Source organism: Marmota marmota, unplaced genomic scaffold (assembly GCF_001458135.2).
Source record: "Marmota marmota marmota unplaced genomic scaffold, marMar, whole genome shotgun sequence".
NCBI classification, from domain to species: domain Eukaryota; kingdom Metazoa; phylum Chordata; class Mammalia; order Rodentia; family Sciuridae; genus Marmota; species Marmota marmota.
The window spans coordinates 26,849,609-26,869,221 of record NW_025999932.1 but is presented as its reverse complement, the minus strand read 5'-3'; the positions used below and the strand labels follow the sequence as shown (position 1 = coordinate 26,869,221).

Genomic DNA, 19,613 nt, shown 5'->3' with positions numbered 1-19,613 from the left:
TGGGGGTGGTGGGGATGGGGGGGTGGACTCGACATGGGACTACTCACCGCAGTTCTCCTCATCTGCGCGGTTGCCACAGTCGTCCACACCGTCACAGTGAAAAGCCCGGGGCAAGCACTTGGTCAGATTCCCACAGGGAAAATACCCTTTTTGGCACAAAGGAGGGATTGTACTGCCTTGAGTCAGTGCGAAGTCTATGTGAAAGGGGGGACAGAAATCTCGTGTAAGAGAACCAAGTGTGACCACGGCCGAGCCCTTTCTATCCCGTTGACTTTTTAAAAGAAGCTCAAGTTGCCTCTGTCTGCTCTTCTTGGTAGCCGCTGCTGTGGCATCCTGAGAGACACCAGTTTAACTGACGATGACCCACCCGGAGGTAACACACACTATCCCGAGAACGGGAACAAGGTTCGTTTTGAATTTTCGCATTTCAGCTGAGTGATTTTAGCCAGAGCCAAAGGTATTGTCTGACTTCTGCTTGAAATCAAGGAGTGGTCCACAGTTGGAAGCAAAAAGGCAAAACCGTGAGTGAGTAGGATTGAACAGATAGATGGAAGGATCTGAGGTGAATTGTGATTAAAAAGTAGACATATGCAAAAGAACTGTTGGAGTATGAGGGAGAAATCCTGCACCCTATTAAAATTATATCTAACACTTATTGAGTTTACTGTGCACCAGGCACATGGCACAGTACTTAACTAAGCACTTTGTTAATCCTTCTTGCAGTCTAAGGGTGGGTGGTGTTATTCTTCATGTTTTAGGATAAGGGAAGTTGAACATTTTGCCTGTCATTCACCTAGAAAGTGACACAGGGAAGGTCTACCTCCTCTTAACCCATTGGGCTCAGAGGATACCAATCAAGTCTGGAAACTTCATTCCAAAAAGCACAAGCCCTCTATGAAGACGACTTAAAAGTTATCTTCTATGCAGGGAACATAAGAACAAGGAGAACTGCACACATTCTAGGTTGAGTAAAAGAGTACAAGAAGGAAATGCGATGAACACTTACACAAGTATTGTATCTATGGAAAGGATGGACAAAACATTTCAGAAATTTAGATGTACGAGACATTCTTTCAATTGTAAGAGAGTATTTTCCAGAAAATAAAGAGACATGTTCTTTGTAAATGGACTTTATAAAATCATAGAAGTCTGTGTTTTGTTTTTTTTTTCTGAGAAAGGTATTCAAGTTGAAATTTCACAGAAGTTGATCTAGGGAGAAGGTGGAGAGGAATGGTCATAGTTCCTGAGGACTCACTGAAGGGAGCCGGACAGATGTTGGCAAAGCGTTCCCAGCCACGCCACTGAAGGCCAGCAGGGTGACCAGGAGTTTCTTCAGGCTGGTTCAGGGAATGAAGCTTTCTTAACATACCAAAGATAGAGAACAGACTTTCATGGAGCATCTACTTTGTATCCTGGGTCTTTCTAATTATTTTATTGCATGTCAATGGCGACTGTGCCTAAGGGTGTGATGACATCTACGTAACAATGAGAGAAGACAAACTGGGTAACATAAAGGCACTTCTATTCTGGTTCTTGGGGAAAATGCCCTTGTGGGGCTTGGGCCCTCTAGCAAATGCTGCCTTGAGGCCAGACATCTTCTTCCAGACTCCACAGACTCTCCTAATGTAGGGAAAGCTGCTGGCCCTCCTGGTTTGACAAATGATGCATTTGGTAAAGGGCAGGAGCAGGTTTGGGCACTAAAGCTCTATCTGAATAGCAAATGTATGTTAAGCCTTCAGTGACATCATTAGAGAGGATGAGTGGATTATTTGAGCTTTAGTGGTTTAGACCAGATGACCCTGGAGATTCAGCAAGTGCATAAAAACAGAGCCGCTGGCCGTCCTCAGGGGGCACCTGAATGTCATTGTTCAGTCTCTCAAGTATCTGCTGCTGCATCTTCTGGGCCTTCCTGCTAGAGGAGGCTAACCTGCAGCGTGGCCCTAGCATGATCTCCTGCCTCCTACCTTTTGTTTGTATAAAAGCAAAATATTTTCTCTGTGCTTGCTGCAGTTGCAGATGAATGATTTAGTCTCAGCAACCAGGCACAAGGCCAGTCAAGTCGTGACTATTTTAGGAAGAGTTTCTTCACTGTGTGGCTCTGGAGGTTGGCCTGGTAAACATGTTCACATGGGGGAGGCCAACTGAGCCACAGATCTTAACATCTCTTAATTTTTTGTTTGTAAAAATTTCTATAGAAGGCAGATTTCTAAAACTTAGTCGTCTTCTTACACTTGGAATGTGAATAAATGAGATTTGCTATATCTTAGTGTGGTAGCTTTGAAATTTTTTAAGGCAGTAACTCACAGTTAGAAATAAATTTTACACACACTAACCCCTCACTCACACATCCATCTACATCTATGTACACACCCAAACACACCCACGTTTCTTTCCCTCCATATACCTCTAGACACCTCTGCATACACCCATCACACCCATGCTCCTGCACATTCCACACGCCCCCAATATACTTACACAATGAAAACAGAATTTCTTGAAATATTACTTAACCTTTTACTGTCTGTGATGAACTCTGAAAATAATAATAATAATAATATTATTATTTGATACTAGGGATTGAATTCAGCCACATCCCCAACATTTTTTTAAAATATTTTATTTAGAGACAGAGTCTCTATTAGTTACTTGGGGCCTTGCTAAGTTGCTGAGGCTGGCTTTCAACTTGAGATCCTCCTGCCTCAGCCTCCTGAGTCCCTGGGATTATAGGCATGTGCCACCATGCCCAGCTATTATTCTATCTTATTCACTTGAAAAGAGATCACAAGTCACTAAATTGATTCATGATCCATGAATGAAATTCAATCAACTCTTCAGAGCACCAGAGCTGGATTAAGATTCTTCCTGCCACTCATTATGTGATCTCGAGTGAGCTATTTCACTTCTTCAAATCTTTGCTTCCTTAGATTTAAGGAGGGGTTACTGTGAGTCTTTTTTTGGGGGATAGGTCCGGTGGGCCCAGCATCCTCTATAGTACACAAGCATTAAATACGGGGAATGCCTGGCTCAGAGTGAACCCTGGCACACAGGCAATCTCAACTCAAGGTACAAAACCAGGATTTTAAGAAGGAAGCTCTAGCCAGGCATGGTGACGAATACCTGTAATTCCAGTGACTCAGGAGGCTGAGGCAGGAGGATCCCAAGTTTAAAGGCAGCCTCAATAACTTAGCAAGACTCTGTGTCAAAGTAAAAGATAAAAAGTACTGGGGATGTAGCTCAGTGTTAAAGCACCCTTGAGTTCAATCCCCAGTACCAAAACCAAAAACAAAGAAACCAAAAGAAGTAGCTCTGCAACATGAGAGCTTACTGTGCCTTAATGTTTTAAGATTTTGTGTGGCTTCTATCTGTGAAAGAAAAAAACCTAGACTATAACAGAAGCTTCTCCTACTTCTTCATGTTTACTCTATTTCAAAAGTCATATGACATGATTTTTATTTTAAGCCATCTCAAATTCCTTTTCTTTCTTTCTTAATTTTTTTTTGTAGATGGACACAATACTTTTATTTTATTTATTTTTATGTGGTGCTGGGGATTGAACCCAGTGCTTCATGTATGTTAAGCTAGCACTCTACCCCTGAGCCACAACCCCAGCCTCTCAAAGAGGGAGCAGGGCGTGATGGTTGGGAAGGAGGAATGCAAGTTCAAGGCCAGCCTCAGCAACTTATCTAGGCCCTAATCAACTTAGTGAGACTCTTTTTTTAAATATTTATTTTTTAGTAGTTAGACACAATATTTATTTTTTAGTAGTTAGACACAATAGCTTTGTTTTATTTATTTATTTATTTATTTTTTAATGTGGTGCTGAGGATCGAACCCAGGGCCTTGCATGTGTTAGACGAGCGCTCTATCGCTGAGCCATAACTCCAGCCCCAGTGATATCCTATTTTAAAATAAAAAATGAAAAGGGCTGGGGATGTGGCTCAGTGGTTGAGCACCCCTGAGTTCAACCCCCGGTACCAAAAAAAAAAAAAAGAAAGAAAGAAAGAAAGAAAGAAAGAGTTGAAGGAAGGTTGTAAATAATCAATAAGCAGTAACAATGTCCTTTTAATCTCTTGATCGTAGTATTTTCTTAACATTTGGAAGGGAAGATGAAGCATTGGATGGAAGGGAATTTTTAAATGGGAGGCTGAGGCTGTCTGGGTACCACACTGTGAGACTGGGATGTCCTTCCTTCTGGAGTTCATTCTGAAGATTTTGTGAGTCCTTTGAGGGCTGGACCCAAGTACATGCCTTTCCTCAGATGCAGACTCAGCTAGAGGCAGAGGAAGACCAGCAGCCAACTTTCGCGGATAAGAGGATTCAAGATTATTTCCTTTTCCTCAGAATATTAAGTGTCATTTAGTGAGTATGGACAAAGGGAGGGGAAGCGAGAGACAGCCATGCATGGAGAGACCTGCCGATTGTGTTTCTCATAATTCCCCATTTCCCACCCCAGAGTGGCATTGTCCCAAAGGCATTTCAAGTAAAAATTGTATATGGAAAAAAATAAATGAATCAGATGTACTTCTTATCCTTTGCCCTCTGCATCCTAAATCTCTATTTTCTATCTAGTGTCCGGTATTATGTGGCACTCAATATTTTTTTTTTTAAAATAAGTGAACTAATGGGTCATTTGGAAATAAAAAATGTAATTGAAGAAAGAGCCCCTTTCAAAATTTAACCTTCCAAAAGTTGCAGGCTTATGTTTTTATTCTCATGAAAAAATATTGTCTAGTGTTCAATGCACTTCCTTGATCATTCTGATCTGTCATTATCAAATTTAAATGATAATGAAGAGCCCCTGCTGGATTTTGGCACATACTGAAAAACAAAACAAAACAGAAAACTGGCTTGTTATCTGTAGGAGGCATATTCTGCTGTCTATTCCTTCTGCCATCTGTGGAAGTAGAAAGAGACAGTTTTATTGAAATTTGGAGATTATAAAAATGGAGGATGCCTACATCAAAGCAATATTGATAGCTTCCCCAGCCATTTCTATGGGATCCCTGCCAAACATACAGCTGTGGGGAGATGGGAGCATGTGAAAGAAAATTGCTCAGTAATAGTCCCTCCTCTCTCTCCAGTCAATATTTTGGACATGTCCATGCAAAAGGCTTATAAAACAACTCCATGATAGCCCTTGGAAGCCCAGGGGACTGCAGTTCAAGGGGATTTTTTGCTGTCCACCAACACTTGCCCTGAGTTGTTTGGAACCAACAGATGAGAATGGTATTCTAGCGCTCAATTTAAAGAATCAGTGAAAAGCCAGGTGCATGCCTGTAATCCCAGCCACTCAGCAGGCCGAGGCAGGAGGACCACGAGTTCAAAACCAGCCTCTGCAATTTCATGAGTCCCTAACCAACTTAGCGAGACCCTATCTCAAAACAGGGCTCAGTGGTTAAGCACCCCAGAGTTCAATCCCCAATACCAAAAATAAATAAATAAATAAACCAGTGGAGATATGCAAGTCCCTCTTTGCTTAGTCTGGTTTTCTGCTGATGGTAATCACAGGCAGAGCTGAGGAAAGCCCGTGTCCTCTCACCCTGCAGCTCTGGCTGACACTCTCCCACACTAATGCCAGAGATGCTGCTGCTGTGGTTCTGGGAGGAGCACAGAGGATACAGGCCAAGGAGGCCATTTCCCAGAATGCACCACTGCTAGTGGTGCTTCACCCAATTCAGATGACATTGTCACCGAGGAAAGCAAGGGAGCTGGAGAGGAACTGGAGGAGTTGCAGAGGAAGCCTCTGCCGTGAACACTTTGGATAAATGCACCAGATAAATGTTTAACACCTAGACCATGTTAGCTGAGTGCCTACTGTGTGCTAAGCTCTATTACTGAAAGAGACAAAGTCCATTCATTCCTACCTGGAGCTGTGGTGCAGGGATCTCTGAGGGGAGTAGCAACACCACTCTGGGTAGCTCCCCTGCAAAACAAGGGTGAATCTAGCTCCATCTGATGAATTCACAAACACACTCTCTCCCCACTTCTGCAAAGAGTCCGAGTATCACTAAAAGCCCACCTTTGCAGGGTAGATAATTTATTGTTTGAAGAAAATAGGAATTTCTTTCTAAAAAGGCCATTTTATTAAAAGAGAGAAATTGGCCTATCCATTGGTTTTCTTTAAACTTGGAAATCCTATGCTTTCTGTAGCTGTTTGGCTCTCCCTGCCCTGATAGTGTTGCTTGGCCACATCAATCATTCTATGCAGAATTTCAGTCCAGGTTCATTATCACATTTACTCCACCTCCTTCCCAATTCAAAAATTCCTGTCTTAACTGGATTTCTCTAAGCCTCTGTATTCTGTCATGTTCTGGGACAAACTGACCACCTCATGCTGCTGAACGTCCCTTGGGACACTGCTCAGGGATTCCCTGCAGAAACTATCACCCTGTCTTTTGTTTCAGATGACTGCCTGATATTTGAACAGATAGATTTGGGGAAATGTTACCCACGTTTGTGGAATAGAGTATAGGCTTGATATTTTTAAAATAGAAAAAGAAAACATTCAACCTGTCAATATTATCCTCACCAGGGATGGGTTTCTGCCTTACATCTTTGCCTGGGAGCCTTTATGCATGTCACACCCTGAAAGCTGTGACTCTTGATGGGTTGTAAGAGATTGAAGGAAACAAGATCTCCCAAAATACCTCTTTGCTGACCAGTAAACTGCCTAAACCTCAGGTGTATGTGTGCATGCATGCATATAGGTCAAGATTTTGTCTTTGTGAATTTAAATGCTCATGTTACTGTGCAGGATTTGGGAGGCTACCTATTCTTCCTGAAGCCTGCCTGAGAACAATGACCTCCTAGAACCTGCAGTGTACTGGGAACCACGGAAGGGTGTGAGTGGAGAGAGTGGAGAGACAGGCAGTGTGAAGCCCTGTGGAAACGTGCCATGGGGAACATGGAGGAGGGAGAGGGTGGTATTGTAAATTCGTCTCCATCCATGGCCTCCCTTATGTCAAAGAACTTTCTCTGGCTCTTTTTCCTTTTAGTGGGGTTTCTCTCAATTTCGAGTCCCATCAATTTACACATTTACCTGCATTCAAGAACAGGACATGCAGGACATACCATGCACAAGTATGGGGTGTTGATTGTGAGCCCTGTCTGTGCTGAGCTGTATGGAAACCATAGTCACCAGCCGTGGCTGGGGATGCTGCTTTTATGATTTTACGATGCACAAAGGATGAAGCCCTCCATTGATGTTCCATACTTCACTTAACCTTACTTTTAGACTTTCTCCATGAATCATTTCTTTTCTTCCCTTTATTGTCAGTATCTTGGGCTCGCCACTGTATTTTTAAACATTTTCGTTCAATCAGGTCTCAGGGATTGAGGGTGTAGCTGGGTGGGACAGTGCTTGACTGGCATGTGTGAAGACCTGAGTTTCGTTCTCAGCAACTCCACTCCTCCCCTCTAAAAATCAGGTCTCATCTTCAAAGCAAATCAATCAACCAACCAACCAACCAACCCACCCAAATCCGGTTTTACCCATGTGCTTCTAGAAGACTGAGAAACATTCTTCTCCTATTTATAGTTACATTTCTCAGAAGAATCATACAAGTCAATGTTTCCACGTCTTTATACTCTTTGGTTCTTGAATCCGCAGCTTGTCGTCTTGACCCTCCTGCTACACTGAAATGCTCATCAAAATCAGCATATTACTCAGCACTAAAAAAGAATAAGATCATGGCATTTGCAGGGAAATGGATGGCATTAAAGCAGATTATGCTAAGTGAAGATAGCCAATCCCCAAAAAACAAATGCTGAAAATCTTCTCTGATATAAGGGGGGTGACTCAAAATGAGGTAGGGAGGGAGAGCATGGGAGGAAGATTACCTCTAGATAGGGAATAGGGGTGGGAAGGAAAGGGAGGGAGAAGGGGAATAGCAAGGATGGTGGAAGGGACCCTCATCATTATACAAAATACATGTATGAAGATGTGAATTTGGTGTCAACTTACCTTATATACAAACAGAGCTATGATAAATTGTGGTATAAAGGTGTATTAAGAATTGTAATGCAAAAAAATAATAATAAGAGAGCTCATGTATAATGGCATAATTTGGCGTGAACATACTTTATATACAGAATTACGAAGAATTGTGCTGTGAATGGATAATTATGACTGCATTCCTCTATTGTCATGTATGTAAGGAAAAGAAAATCAGCACTGTCCCTTCTGTCACTAAATCCCCAGGCACTAGGGTGAAAGCTTTCTTCCCTTGGCTTGGTATTGCCGGCTGCCCTGCTTTTACTTCCTCTTCTACCCTGAAGGCTCCTTTCTCTCTCTTTCTCCTTAATTCGCTGGCTCCCTGCCTTCCTGCCTTTTTTTTTTTTTTGTCAATACCCTGAAGTTCACTGATACGCACGAGGTGGGAGGTTTCCAGGTTTTTGCATTTCTTCAACCAATAAAATCAAAGAATTTAAAGAGACCTGCAAAAAAGCTGCAAATATTTTAGTTTGTCAATATGGATGTTTAAAAAAACTCTCAGCTACTTTATATTTTAATATTGATTTATTAGAAGAATTGTGCTTTATTGTTGAAAATTAGAACCTATCCGCAGAAGAAGAAAAACAATCCTTTGAAAGGAGTACATTTGGCTTTGTAAAAAACCAACTTCCTTATGCTCCTAGTAGACTGGTGGAACTTTCATTCCTGACAGCAGGGGTCTGGAACACAGTGTTTGGAACCGTGTGTGAGAAAACAGAATCTGGCAACGTGACTGGAATTCTCCAGGGAGGTCAGCCCTCTTGCTATAACTCACACATATTTTCTCTTAGTCTGTCACTTGTCTTTGATTTTGCTTGTGAGAGGAACTCCAGGGATAGAACTACTGGATCCTGACTTTAAAATAACCATGCGAAATGAAAATAGAAGGTAATTTACTTGACTTAATTAAGGGTATCTATGAACTCCTGTAGCATACAATATACTTGATAGGAAATGTTCTCACTTTGAGAATGGGAAAAGGACAGTCATCTCCACTATTTCTGCATTTGGTCAACATTGCACTGGAGGACTTAGCTGATGTAGTTGAGCAAGGAAAGCAAATTGATAGTGTAAATATAGGAAGAAATACAACTTTGACGGCATCATGTATGATACGACCACGGACATAAAACATCCAAAATAATAAATTATTGGCATTGTGGGTTTAGCAAGGTTTACTATAAAATTAATTGTGTATCAGGAACAAAGAATTGGAAAATAAAATGATTAAAAATATGGCTTTTATGGGGCTGGAGTTGTGGCTCGGTGGTAGAGTACTCGTCTAGCACATGTGAGGCCCTGGGTTCGATCCTCAGCACCACATATAAATAAATAAATGAAATAAAGGCATCGTGTCCAACTACAACTGAAAAATAAATATTTTTTTAAAAAGTGGCTTTTTCTATGCTATCCATAATCTCATATATTTAGGAATAAATCTAACAAAAATGTTTAAGACGGTTATGTGATGAATGTAATGTTATTGAGAGATAGTAAGGATCTAAATAAATGGAAGATAATATTTTAAAGATGTTAATTGTTTTCCAAGTTGATCTGTATATTCAAAGCAAGCTTGATAAAAATCCCAAGAGCATGACATATACACATATAGGAATAGATAAGTTGATGCTAAAAGGTACACGGTATCTCCAAAGGACAGGAAGAGCAGGACACTGTTGAAGAGGGAGAACAAGGGGAGAGAAGTTGTCATCTGTGTATCAAGATATCATAATGGTACTGTAATTCAGGCAGTGTGACACTGGTGCCAAGATTGAAAAATTGACCAATGGAACAGAATAGAAAGTTCTGGAAAAGATACACACATGACATTTGACTTAAGACCAGTGGTGCTGCAGAACAGAGGGAGGGGAATAATTGTAGGTAGATTATAAGTGAAATATGCAAGGTAAAACAAGAGAGTTTCTGGAAGATATGAGAGGAGAAAAATCTCTATGATAGAGGAGTGAAGATCTTAAGGATCATACAAAGGAGAAAAATTAGACAAAAACACTAATCCTGAAGGAGAAATGCTCAGCGTATGTGAAAATGAACAACTTTTGTTAAAAACGAAAAAGAAAGTTACCATTAAGAGACTGCAAGTTGCACAATAGAAGATATTTGCTGTTGAGAGCCACAGCCAAAGGGGCCCCAGCAAACTTCCAGCTGCCAGCAAACTTCCAGCTGCCGGCTGATGATTGGCTCACAGCGGCCCCAGCAACATCTAGCTGATTGGCTCCTCTGCGGTGATGCTCATTGGACTGTTTCCCTGCCCTTTCAGACCACGGAGCTGCTCATTGGGGGACTTTTTTTGGCTCCGCCCACGTGACCCAGCCAATCGGCCTCAAGAGCAGGAGGATTGTGGGAGGTGGAGAGAGGCTGGGGTGGGAGAGAGAGGCTTGGGGAAAGCCGGTGGTGGCAGTTGAGGCTCTGAGGATTTTTCCTGAGAGGCTGTTTTGTTTGGCGTGTGTGGTTCTAAAAATAAAGTTAGTTTCTTTTGACAAGTGGCTCCTGATTGTGCCCAGCCAGACTGCGGCAATTTGCAAAAGCTGGTATTTAGAATATATACAGATGTCCTACAAAGCAATGAGAAAATGATGAATGGTAAATAAAAAAAAAAAAAAAACAGGCAAGAGACTTGAATGGGCACTAAACAAAAGAAGATATCCAAGTGACTAAAAACATCTGAAGATATTAAATCTAATTTGTAACCAGGCACATGCAAATTGAAGTCATTCAGATTACTAGTATTGGTATAATTAAAAACAAGATAATGATAGAGAGTTGAGTGAGCAGAGATGAAGCTATGCACGTTTTGGAGTGCCAATCAATGGGAAGAGCTGCTTTGGAAAATAGTGTGTCATTGTTTACTGAACTGGGACCCTTGCAAACCCTATGAGTCAGCAATTCTCTTTCTAGGTATGTGCCCATAGACTGCGTGCACATGTGTACCCAGAGACTCCTAGGAGAACATTCTCAGAAGCATTAGTCACCATAGCCCTAAATTGGTAGCACTCCAAATGACTTTGAAAGACAAAATGGATAGAAAATTTGACATATACTTTAATGACATATAAATATAGTCTTGAAAGTGAGCGAACAAAAGCATCCAAAAAGATTTCAGATCAGGCATAGCCTGTGGTCAGTTCTCCTTCAACTTTCTACAGCTGATCTTGTATTCCATCAGGAAAACGTTCCTGGCAGTCAGGACTTTTATAGTAATATGATAATGAGATTTGAGCATAGCTCGACTCTATGTCTGAAATGCAATTTTCCTCCTTCTACACTTCCTCTTCCTTTGATATTCATCTCAGAAGTCATTCCTAGACCACTTCAGAGTATGATCTTTCTCCTTCCCCAACCATCTCACAAATGATTCTATTGTAGTATTTATGGCAATGCATTCTATTTTTTTTCTTTTTTCTCATAGTTCACTGTTATCATCCGTTAATTCATTATTCTCTTAATGGGTAGAAAAGTTCCCAGTTTCTAGACTATGCCTCAAAAACTGTTGTCTAACTCGACATTTCCAGGAATAGCAATATTGTTTCCATAAGGGAGCCACATATACCTAAATCCCCGTATGTGGTGTGGGAATGATATGATTTAGGATATATGTGACTTATAAGTAAACAACATTGCTAAGGCCAAACTGGGGTGTATACGTGTTGGATAAAATATCCATGTGGGTTCAGTGCCCACAGAAGCTCTATGCTCACATTCTGCTTTTCATTTATCATATACCAATGCATCATTTTTCAAATGCAGACATTTTTGCTTGAGGCCATCTCAGCCTCTCCACTTTTCCAGTGGGTTCTGTATTGGTTGGGCTAGGGTGGCCCACATTGGTCTGGGAATCAGATGGTCACAGCACAGGTAATTTCTTCACACTTCTCTTTTCACAAAACTTACAATTCACGCAGACAAATAGGCAAAAATAACCTAGCATTTGTGAAGCCCTGTGCTATTAGGGAGGATGACTTACTTTTCTCAGTAGATGATTTTTAGCTTTCGTTATTACAGTAAGAGCAGCATTTTTTAAAGTGGGAAACAGGAAACAGCCATAAAGGAAATGGCTTCAAATAAGGGAACAGGGGTTTTCAGTAACACTCAGCATAGATTATTATCCTTTTCCTGCCTATAAGGACGTTTACATAAAGACTCTCTCATCTCACTCTCAGACAGCAGTTGAAGCTTTTAAGGAAATCTTTTTGCAGAGATCCTCCAAGACAGGATGGGAGAGGAGCAACTATACATCTTCTAAATTTCTTATATTTCATGGATTTACATAATAGGGGAATGGGAGTAGAAATATCTACAGCAATAGAGATACTATTTTTACCCCATGTGGTTGAGACAGAATGTCTCAGGCAAGATGTGAATAAGAGAGAAAAATGGAGAGGGAGGCAGAGACAGATAAACAGGCAATGACCAATCTAATGTCCTCTGGCTGGACCATAATCAAACAAAAAAGTGGATAATGAAAGCCAGGTGATGAATGAGAAAGAAGATCTAGCCACAAATGCAAAACCCCTTTTCTCAAGACATCTGATATGAATCAATGAATTTCTTCTAAAGGATGGAATGATTAACAACATCGAGACTGATCTGTAGGTAAACTTGGATATTAAGGTTTTCATGTATTATGTATAAATAATGGATATTATGCTATCAAGAAGCTCTATATTGATTATTAGACAACATAGGGTCACCTATTCCTTTCCAAATACTTGATTTGTCCTTATAAACTTCCGATTAAAAAAAATCATTCAAGTAAAATTAATGTGTTAAAAAATTCAGGTGGATTCAATTAGCAATCACAGTACACATGAAGAGTAAAATAGCTGTCACAGAAAGAGGTAGCATTTCTTAATAGAAAAAAACCTACTTCTATTTTGATGTGCAAACCACCATGCCGGTATTTCCAGAAGTGTGATCCATGGGATCAGGTTGTCAGAACCATGTGGAGGGCTTCTTAAATATGTAGAGTCCTAGGTCCCTTCCCTGATCTATTGAACATTCAGGGATTAGAGTCCTATAATCTATCTTTAACATCACAATTATTGATATGATTATTTAATATTGTGGACGAAGCTGAGAGATTATTGGGTATGCTGAAGGCCAAATGCTAGTTAAGGTCATGACTTGACATGGGTCTAATGAAGCAATCCAGTCACTCTGCTGCCTCACCTGTCCTCACCACTTAACACATACAACCTTTCACTTCATAACTCCAAATCTCCCTGTGTGCCCTCTCCCATCCTGTCCCTGATAAAGTGCAACCTGGGGAATCAAAACCATCTTCTCTTCTGTCTTCTGGATCAAGGTCATCCACTGTGAGCAAATCTTGACTCTGCTTCCATGTCATACTCTTTTCCAAAGACACAGAAAAGATTGCTATTAGTTTTTTCATTCAAGCCTTTGGGTCATAGGAGAGAAAAATCTCTATCAAATATGAATAGAGAAAAAGCTACTGTTTTATGGGGACCTAAAGCCATGATCTGCCGGGCTCTGACTGCCACCTGCAGTGACTGAGCCTCTGACAGAGGAACGGGAGGGAACAGTTCTGCCTGACCTCCCCCCACCCCCGCCAAGGTTGTGGTTAAATAAAGCCTCTTGCCTAGGGTCAGCAGGAAAGCAGTGTGGTACTCTGGAAATGGGACATAGGATTGGAAGGGGGTCCTCCACAAGTAAAATGTCTGATATACTAACATAAGCTATGTTTCAGATCTGAGTACTGTGGAGGCTCTAATGAGAACACTGAGACAGACAAGGGCAGGAGAAAAATCTCTCCAACTTCATGCACATGTCCAGGATGCCCAAAAGGGAGAATTCATACTTGGAACAGAGCTTTAAAAAGTAGTTTAAAGTATGTATGCTTAATATTCTCAAAGAATGAATGGAAGAAAGAACACCATGAGATAAAATCAAAGTTTATAAAACCAGAACATACAGCTTTAAACACAGTTGGAACTAGTAGATTGAAAATGTAGTTGTTAAAATTAAACAACAACAACCACCACCTAAGAGAATAAATAAAAATAAACTGTAATCAGAGAACAAGAGAATGAGTTAAAGCCTTATTTTTCCTCATCAAAACAGATTCTATTAACACTGAACTTCTCTGGGTAAAGAAAATAGTCATTCTATCCCCGGTGAAAATAATGTAGCAGAGGATATTGTGGACCAGAATAGGGTGACAGCTGGTACAGATCTGTATCACCTTAGTAGAAACCTTTTGGAGAAATCTGATGTAATATTTATGTATATTTTTAATTTTAGAAAGATGATTTGATGCATGTGCTATAAATTATATAATATTTCCTACTAGATCTGGGGCAAAATTCCATCATCAAATACATTCACAACTTGCTATCTGCACAAACATGAAATTTTGTTATCATGCATAAAGACATTCTGACCAAATATTTTTAGGCAAAGGCGATCAAACTTTCAGTTATCACAGGTTTTTGGATTTCCTAATTATAGACAAATCACTAGGACCTAAAAAGAGCATGTCAGTTTTGAGTACTGAGATACAGTACTCATTTAGTTCTGGTTGGTGACCACTGATCAGGCCAGGAGATGATGACATAGAGACAAAGAACAGAAAGGAAGTCAGGAGATGATGGGATAGAGACAAAGAACAGAAAGAAAATAAGGGGAGGAGACAGGAAGTCACTGGGGAGGAAGCTCACAGCAGGAAGTGATTAGAAGTGAGGCATACTGGAATAAAGGGGCAGGTTGAGGGACTGGATGTAGCCAAGGTGGAAATGCAAGGCAGATGTGAGTAGCCAGGATGGAGCAGATGTGGGAATTAGAGAGGATGGGATGTAGCAAGGTCAAGGGCAGAGTCAGAGATTAGAGCAAGAGGGTTGGAACAGACAAGAAAAGAGAGGAAGATTTCAGTATGGAGGAAACCAGGAAGAGAGATGAGAGTGAGTGGATGAGATGTGGGAAGAGAGGCCCGGAGCATGTCCAAGACAAATGCACACAACAGAGAGAAGAGGAGAAAAACACAAGAAATGAACATATGGAAAAAAGTGACAGCTTCATAAAATACCAAAGAGGTTTTTGTGGCCTCTAGTCATCCCTGTGAGCTGAGGAACACCAGAATTTATTCCTTCTGTGTTTTGGTCCCTATTAACCAACTTTCCATGATCCCTCCTTCGCCCATCCTTCTCTTCACCCTTCCCAGCCTCTGGTAATCACTACTTTACATTTGGATAGACTTTTTGTTTTTTTGCTTTCACTGTGAGAATATTAAGCATTTGTCTTTCTGTGCAAGAAGGAGAAATTTGAAGGCTATAAACAAAGAAATGATAAGGAGAGGGAAATGCTAACTACCCAGGGTGGATCAGTGCCTGCTGTATGCATGGGTTGAGCTATCATACTGTATCCCTTTAAGATGTACCATTAATGCATGCTAATAAACATGTAAAGGAATAGACTAGAAAAAAGGATTTTGAATGTTTTCACTATGAATGACAAATATTTGAGGAGCGAGATATGTTTACCCTGATTTGAACATTACATAATGTATACATATATCAAAACACCCCCAAAATAGGCCTATTTTCTGGGCATCAATTAAAAAATAAAGAAAAAAAGCAAGAGAAAGGAGGGAGTGGGAGAGAAGGGGAAAAGGGTATGGAGAAGAACAGAAGTAAAGGGCTAAGTCAGAAGAACTGGGAAAGGAGGGGCAGGGTAAGAACGGAAGGCCAGAATTTATTTTTAACATTATATATTTTTTTATATTGTATTTTATTTATTTTTATGTGGTGCTGAGAATCAAATCCAGTGCCTTACACATACTAGGCAACCACTCTACCACTGAGCTATAACCCCAGTCCCAGGGCCAGAATTTTCTCAATCATGTTGAAGATCTTTTAATGGCCCTTGATTTCACAATAAAGTTAACTTTTCAGTTACAATTCCTTTCTAATATTAAAGCTTAACACACAAGCACTAAGTCAGTTATTTTATTTTGGTTTTAGGGTGCTTTTCAGAGGCATTTAACAGTGCTGACCATCATAGCAAGCTTTAGTTTTTAAAATACATACTAAATCCTGGAAGGGTCCCTTCTCATCCTTGGAAGTATAGGGGTGAGAAACTGATGTAACGTGAATAAAACATGCAAGAGAGATTTGTTTTTTTCCCCCAGGTAACTGTACCTCTAAAAGCACCATTATTTCTCATCTAAGATAAGCATGTTCATTCTTCATGAATAAATCATGTATTTACCAGATAAGTAAACCAGGACATTTGGGCTTCTTAAATAGGTATAAATTCCTTTAAAAAGTGCCTTAATAGTTTCATAGTTATGTAAAAGCATTCCTTCTTAATTGAATTCTGTTTAGGACACTATTTTCCAGGAATAAAATGTGTAACTTTTCAAACTGACTTATTGAAAAGGAACACCTTCAATTTTGTCTCTAACCTTTGAGTGGTAGACAATTTTGCCACTTCAATGAGAGGCCTTAAAACTTTTATTACACCTGGTCTTATTCACTCACAGTACAACCAGCAAGTGAGTAAACATCTACTGGGATATGTATTCAGCTAGTGCATTGAGTTTTCACAGGTAGGAAGCCTTGGTTTCTGGGTTTCCCAACTTTCTCTCTTACAGAGGGCTCCATTCGCGTTAAGCAGGTGAGTTTCTTTCTTATTAGCAGTACAGCTTTAGCCCTTTAGGATGATTGGCCTGAAGCAGAATTGATTTTTACACTCTCCGCAGCATGGATGTAATTGTGTGAAATGGAAATGCAGTTGGAAAGCCTTTTCTTAAGTCTTAGCGACCAAGATAACTGACATCGCTTGGAAAGGACCGTCCAAGGCATACCTTGAACTTGGCCGCTAGGGGGCAGTCGAACACTGCCCACTGCAGGATTCTAATCAGGCTCTGCTTTGCATGAAGGCATTTTTTGAAGGTTAGTAAATTATTTGAATAAGTTATCCAGTAGCATCCTTAATACTTGATACTTTAATTTCCTATACAAGCACTTGATTTTGGTTTGTAATATTGTCCCTAATTAGTTCATCAACAACATTTAAAAAAGGTGGCTTAAGAATGCACAATGAATAAATTAATGATAAAACACATATAAGAATATTATCTCTAGTTATCAGTTACTGTGAGTAGATACTCAGTTTTATTCATTTCTAGACACTCACTCCAGGGTGATCATGGCCTGAAAATAGAAGACAATCATCATATTTCTAATTTTTCATTTTGTTTAGACTGCTTTAAGAGTCTAGCACACATGTTTATTTAAAATTTAAAGCAATCTTCACTCTGATATAAATTTTAATGACCCTTCTTTGATTATTATCAAGAACCTTACCACTATAGCCATCTACGATTACATTGTGAAAAAGAAAACAGTTTAATTATGTAGTAAATACTTATTTCCACAAGCAGAGAAAAGATGTCACAGCATGGATCAATAATTATTTTGGAAATGAATTATTATTAATATAAAAGTCTAAATTAGTAATCAAAGATGATATAAAATTAGAAAATAAAAATTTCTAAAGAAATAGAATTAACCAATAAACCTTTATTAGTTGGTACTGTGGACCTGGTATTTGGCATTAGAAATTTCATTTACTTAGAAATAAAACAAAATGATTTGCTTAGAACTTTTTTTTTTTTATTTAAAGAATGCCATTACATTATAGCAAATCAGAAACCACTACTTTAGAGATAGTTTTTTTTTTTTTTTGCCTTATAGGGTTTAAGCAAAATCAGATAGATATATTATCATGAGCAAAAGCAGAGTAGAGTGAAATTGGTTAACTGCAGTTACAGTTCTGTACACTAAGGGCATTTTTAAGGGCACTGGTGATCTCTATGATAGATCTTAAATCCAGAAACCAACTTTTAACTCTTCATTCTTAAAAATGCTGTAAAATTGAATATTACAAATATGGACAGGACATGAACTTCTGAGGTAAGATCTTAAATCAAAGAAATAGACTGCTTTCTACAACTGTATTTCAGGCAAGATGAGTTCATAGATTGTTTCTCCCTAGGTTTTCATGTAAGAGAGATTGAAACAGAATAAAAATTGTGCTTGGAGATAATATTTTGAAATAATTTGAAAGGATAATTTAGTAACACTTCAAATTCAAAATAAAATTTAAGTATTTTATAATCTTTTATTATATATTCTTAAATATTCCATTTTATGCTTGTATATCTTGCCTTTATGCTCATAAATATGTCACTTTATTTTATGATTTAAATGTCTATTTGGAATACGTCTAATAACATTAAGTATTTTAAAAACCAGAAAAGGATTTCTCAGAAAACAAAAATAATTTTAAATTCTAATGTTTATTCTCTGAGGCTTATCAAAAGTCTTGAGGAAACATTATGAATTGAAATAAGTGCATTTTTTAAATTATGTTAATGATAAGCCCAGTATACCATGATGTGATGAGTAGATTTTAAGTATATGAGCTCACAACAAAACAAGTTTCTTTCTTTAAAGCCAGGTAAAGATTTAAGTTTAATTTTTTTTGTCACCTTTCCAAAATATGTCACTGATTTAAAAATGAGCAGTTTGACTAAATTAAAATTGCCTCAAATTAAAAATAAAGAATTATATAAATAGATGCACTTTTGTAGATTTGTTTTCTGTCATTTGGCTTTATTGTACAAAAAATCAGAATAACATCAAAATCAGTTACTTCTGTGAAGACACTTCACAATCTTAAGTCATTTTTGTAGATTTTTTTGGATAACTTTGTTTTATAAAGGTTAATTTTTAGGGAGAGATACTGTGTTTTAGATTTGTATGACTTTACAGTTCCTAATTTGTATTAATAATAAAACAGTTACTAACAATTACATTTTTTTTTGTTTACAGACATATTACAACAGGTTCAATTTTTACAAATAAATTTTTAGTTTATTAATTTATCCTACTTTACAAAAACAAATACTAAAAGTAGTTTCCCTGTTATAATTGATATAGTAAGCATTGTTTTTAAAAGTTATTTCATCTATGGCTTTAATAACACATAAAGGCAAGTTTCTATGAAAAATTTGTTGAATCCAGAAATTGCTAGGCTGTATGGGGCTACCAGCAGTTAGGGATAACGATAATGAAACGCAAAAGTGTTGTCTATTTTTCAAAGACTGCCATGAGTCTATTGTGAATACCATACATAGAACTAAATAGAATTTTTTATATTCTTTGGGAATTACTCTTACTTAAAGTGAGAAAGCAGCAGCCTTACCTTTGACATCTATCAGAACGATGAAAGGAAGTAGAAGGAACATTGCAATCAATCTGAGCCTGGAGAGATGTTTAATATCAGAAAAATAACAATAGGCTTACAGCGATTGAGTTATTAGACGTATCCTCCTTACACCTCAGAAGGAGTTCTGATATAGTAACTCCAGAGCCTCCCATGTGTCTGAGCATGCTCACAGCTAAAACTTCACTGGCACGAGGGGAGATGGACTCTTGTCACTATGCAGCCTCCCTTTTTTTGGGGTTCTTTCTTTTCGGTTTCCTTTTAATTTAAATCTACAGTTGGGTTTCTGGTCATTTAATTCATTATGGTATATAAAATGAGATAGAAAATGACTTTAGTATTATGAATAACAAAC

At 38.8% G+C, this 19,613-nt stretch overlaps 1 protein-coding gene across 1 annotated transcript in view; it reads right to left on the bottom strand.

Annotated features, from left to right (window-relative positions):
• The window catches only part of Rxfp2 (relaxin family peptide receptor 2), a 67,020-nt gene extending 47,640 nt beyond the window's left edge, over positions 1-19,380 (bottom strand). Inside the window, exons 1-2 of the mRNA XM_015484005.2 lie at positions 19,238-19,380; positions 48-194 (exon numbers count right to left, since the gene is read on the bottom strand). Of these exons, the coding sequence (XP_015339491.1) occupies positions 48-194; positions 19,238-19,280 (190 nt within the window). The 5' untranslated portion in view covers positions 19,281-19,380. The remainder of the gene's footprint in view (positions 1-47; positions 195-19,237) is intronic.
• Between the last annotated feature and the right edge of the window lie 233 nt (positions 19,381-19,613).